Raw genomic sequence first — 3,949 nt, 5'->3', positions numbered from 1 at the left:
CCAAGAGGTTGCCCGCGAGAGGTCGAAAAGACGAAGGATAACCCCGTAATATTCAAGGGTCTCCCGTGCATACACAGACATATAAACCATCTCTCCAAACAGACACCGTCACCACTATACGTTTAGTTAATATACTTTATTCGCGTCGGGCTACATTTGCAATTTGTAACGCGATACACGCAACAACAAAAATGACTGAAACGGAACTTGCCGACTCTAACTCGGTCATTACACAGTCACAACCAATTATTCTGTTCTGAATTTTATTCACAATGTTAATCGTACTTGCACAAAACAAACGGATGAGCGAAAACTGCAGAGTGACCAGGATACAGTGGACAATGTCATTTGAGGCTGTATCATCAGTGATATACAAGGTACCCCTCGATTTACGTGTTAAACGGCTTTTCCAATAAATTTAAAACAGGTAGCCCCCGCTTTTTGAATAATGCGTTCCTGGAAACCCTGGGAGCATTGCAAATCGGACCCTATTTTTCCATAGACAGTAGAACGTGCAGAAACATCACTTCCCGATGTGTTTTTCCTTTTATCAGCCACGTTTAACCGGAGGTTAAAAGGTAAACTTCCACAAAATCATCTGAGAATAACAAAAGCCCCAATGGCAAGTCGCATTGGAATCCAGTCACGTTGGAAGATGTGTCGTAAATCAAGTTTCTCCGTCATAAGTCGATCCACGGTAGCGTTATATAAACGTCGTGAATGTGGATCGTTCTAAATGGGACCGTCGTCAATCAGAGACCGCCTATACAAAAAATTAAGGATGTGTTTCGGAAGTCATTCCAACTCTACTGCTAACCTAAAAATACACACCTATATCATTTTTCCCAGTCCAAAAAATAATAAACAATTATTAAAACGATGAAATAACGGACGAAAAACTTAAATAATTAACTTTGTCATGGAGCTCACCAAAATCTGCTACATGTTGGAATGACTGTAAAGGTGATGTGGAGGCGTTACTGTTGCACTTCAGGGACAACGTGACGCTGTTGTGGATGATAACGCAGGCTCACGGGTGGCTCATGTTTCACGATCTCATGGCGCGCAGCGTAGTGAAATTCGATTTCATTAATCAAAAAGTGTACATAATTTTTCAATTGACTTAACGCAAAATTTCGTAAACCGAACGTTCTTAAATCGAGGGATACCCATAATGTAAATTACTATGGAGAGGAATTATGCCATTCAGCTGAAAATTGTCTTTAGATGATACTTTTAGCAATATTGTTAAGTATGGAGATCCGGCTTGGGTCTGCAATCTTTAGGTTGTATTCTGATGGACCGAAGGAAGCTCCCATCCGCACAGAGTCATTCCTGCTCACAATGGACAAAAGGAAAACGCATGTTGAAGAATTTAAAAAAAGGAACATGATGGATATTGGTGGAAAACCTTCGAGGCTCTTCCCTGACCTCAAAAACACGTGGAATTATACCAGACTGAAGCCTATCACCACAATACCCAGAATGAGCCTTATGTTTAAAAATTTCAGGAGCTAAGCTATATTGAGCCTGTATAGTACTTGGATGAGCAAAGGTCAACCAAAGAAACAAACATGAACACCTTCCGAAGACAAATTCCCTCATAAAGCCTTAACACACTGCTGTCAGCATGTGTAGAGGAGTACCGTCAGGACCCAACGAGGGTCGAGCGCGGGAAGAGAGGCGGAAAGGGATGAGCCCCGAAAAAGGGGGCTAAAAAGAGGGGGACCGGGAGAGCAGGAGGGGGAGAGAGAGGGTAGTTGAAGTGAAGAGGTCCCAGGGGAAAAGGGGGAGACGTGAGGGGTAGCCTAGGGAGAGAGGGAGTTTCAGTTTCATTTATTTGGTATAGCTCTGTGAGCCATTCGGCTCTAGATTTAAAGCTTTTGTGACTGCAAGGATCCATACTCTTTGGTTCTATTCGGTAAAGTCACGTAGGTAAAAAATAAAACAAAAATCACGACGTTTCGGCCACAACACAAGCGGCCTTCATCAGGTGAAGGGATCAGGCTGTCTCGAGGTCAGCGCTGGAGTGAAACACAGCCACGCTCAGACCGCGACCTTTAAGCTATGTGCGAGGAAACAAGGTGCCTTGACAAAGGAATTAGCATAAAAATTAGCATTTGATAGGCCGACTTAGCATAGAGGTGGTGTACATGCGGGTGCACATGCCGGTTGGCGCGGGGGGGGGGAGTTTACCTATTGATGGTGTGAAAAGGGAATTTAAGAGCTGCGAAAGTTTGGTGTACCACTACTTGCAAAAATATACTGTACCATTGAAAATTAGTTTAATGTTTGGTTCGATTTAGAACATCTTTCCAATGGTTGCTTAATTTGAAACCATCTTCTCGGTTGAAATTGTGTCTGTGTTTGTAGATCTGAATTGCCTCGTGAACAAATCTCTGATAAAAACCTGTGGGTTTGCAAAGAACCTTGGTATCGGAGAAAATTATATGGTGATCACCCACAGCGTTGTAACAATGATCAGCTACGGCAGAAGCATTCGTTTTGCCGTGTTTCAAATCTGATTTGTGCTCGTGAATTCGGTCAGAGACATGTCGCTTCGTCTCCCCGATATAGCAATCACCGCAGGTACAACTCAATTTGTAAACCCCGGGGTACTGTAAGTCAGGAATGACATCCTTCACGGATGGGATCAGATCACGAATTTTGTGTACTCTATTGAACCGGACCTGGAGCTTGTGTTTGTTTAGAATTTTGGAAATCTTTTTAGTAACGCCTGCTATATATGGTAGTGTGATGGTTTTGACCGGAGTATCAAGTGGTTGTTTCTGTATGGAGGGAGAAACAGCTTGGCGGATGGTACGGTCAGAGTATCCATTCCTTTTGAGGGCCAGGTGTACATGTTTTAATTCACTGGTCAGGTGGTGTTGGTCCGAAATGCAATGAGCCCTATGGTATAAAGTTTTGATGAGAGAATTCTTTTGGGCTGGGTGGTGGTGGGAATCAGGTTTCAAGTAGGAATCTGTGTGGGTGGGTTTCCTGTAGACAGAATGCCCCAATGAGCCATCAGGTCTCCTCTCAAACAGAACATCTAAGAATGGTAGCTTGCCATCTTTCTCCACTTCCATGGTGAATTTGATGGCGGGATGTCTGGAATTGATGTGGTGTAGGAAAAGGTTCAGAGCTGGGAGGCCATGTGGCCAAATGACGAAAGTGTCATCCACATCTCTCTTCCACAGGGAAGGTCTGAGCCATTCGGCTCTTGAATCGGGTGCAACCGCAACAAACAGAAAACAAAAACATGAACAAGAAAACATCTTAAAGTGACTATGTGACTGTGCAACAGAAAATCCACGAAAAAACAGCAAAATATTCCTGTAAAAGCACCGTACACCAATGCTGTGTGCAAAAATTCCAGTGGGATGCAAGTCAAACAACAACAACAACAACTACAAGACAACATAGATTAAGGCCATCAGTCTAACTCCGTACTACAACAAACAAACATGGCCAAAGCAAAAAACTTTTCGAAATCACCAAAACAAAGCCATAAATGCAATGTAACAGTAATCATAGGGACTGTGACCGAATTTTTAACAATAAACTAGATAAATAACATGTAACACCAAACCCTAGAGCCATAGCTGGCTGCATGAGTCACTCCACAACAACAGGAGCATCAGCCAGAGTATCAAATGTTTCAATGCACCTTTAAGATCAGCACACTAAATCAAAATACAGATAATACTTTGCAGCGGTCATCCGGAGCGAAACATTTTATTTTAGACCACTGAATAGCAGTGGCAGCTAGGGGTGTACAACTCCTCTAGAGCAGTTTTGAGTGAAGATCTCATAGGTAGTGATTCAAGTTGCAGTTTGTTGGCAATAGCATTCCAGACCCTGGGGGCATCAATAGCAAAGGCCCTTCCTCTAGATTTTGTACGGCAATAGGGAATGTGAAGCTGGTAAATGAGCGAAGACCTGAGGT

At 43.0% G+C, this 3,949-nt stretch overlaps 1 protein-coding gene across 3 annotated transcripts in view; it reads right to left on the bottom strand.

Moving 5' to 3' along the window:
• Positions 1-121: 121 nt before the first annotated feature.
• CUTC (cutC copper transporter) overlaps positions 122-3,949 on the bottom strand; it is a 45,771-nt gene continuing 41,943 nt past the window's right edge. For all 3 annotated transcript variants that reach the window (XM_032961488.2, XM_032961490.2, XM_032961489.2), the window contains exon 9: positions 122-1,335. In XM_032961488.2, the coding sequence (XP_032817379.1) occupies positions 1,224-1,335 (112 nt within the window). In that variant the 3' untranslated portion in view covers positions 122-1,223. The remainder of the gene's footprint in view (positions 1,336-3,949) is intronic.

This window comes from Petromyzon marinus, chromosome 27 (genome assembly GCF_048934315.1).
Source record: "Petromyzon marinus isolate PM22_M1 ecotype Great Lakes invasive population chromosome 27, UKy_Petmar_22M1.pri1.0, whole genome shotgun sequence".
In the NCBI taxonomy this organism is placed as follows: domain Eukaryota; kingdom Metazoa; phylum Chordata; class Hyperoartia; order Petromyzontiformes; family Petromyzontidae; genus Petromyzon; species Petromyzon marinus.
Note: the sequence above shows the minus strand (reverse complement) of the source record. Positions and strands in the feature narration are given on the sequence as shown.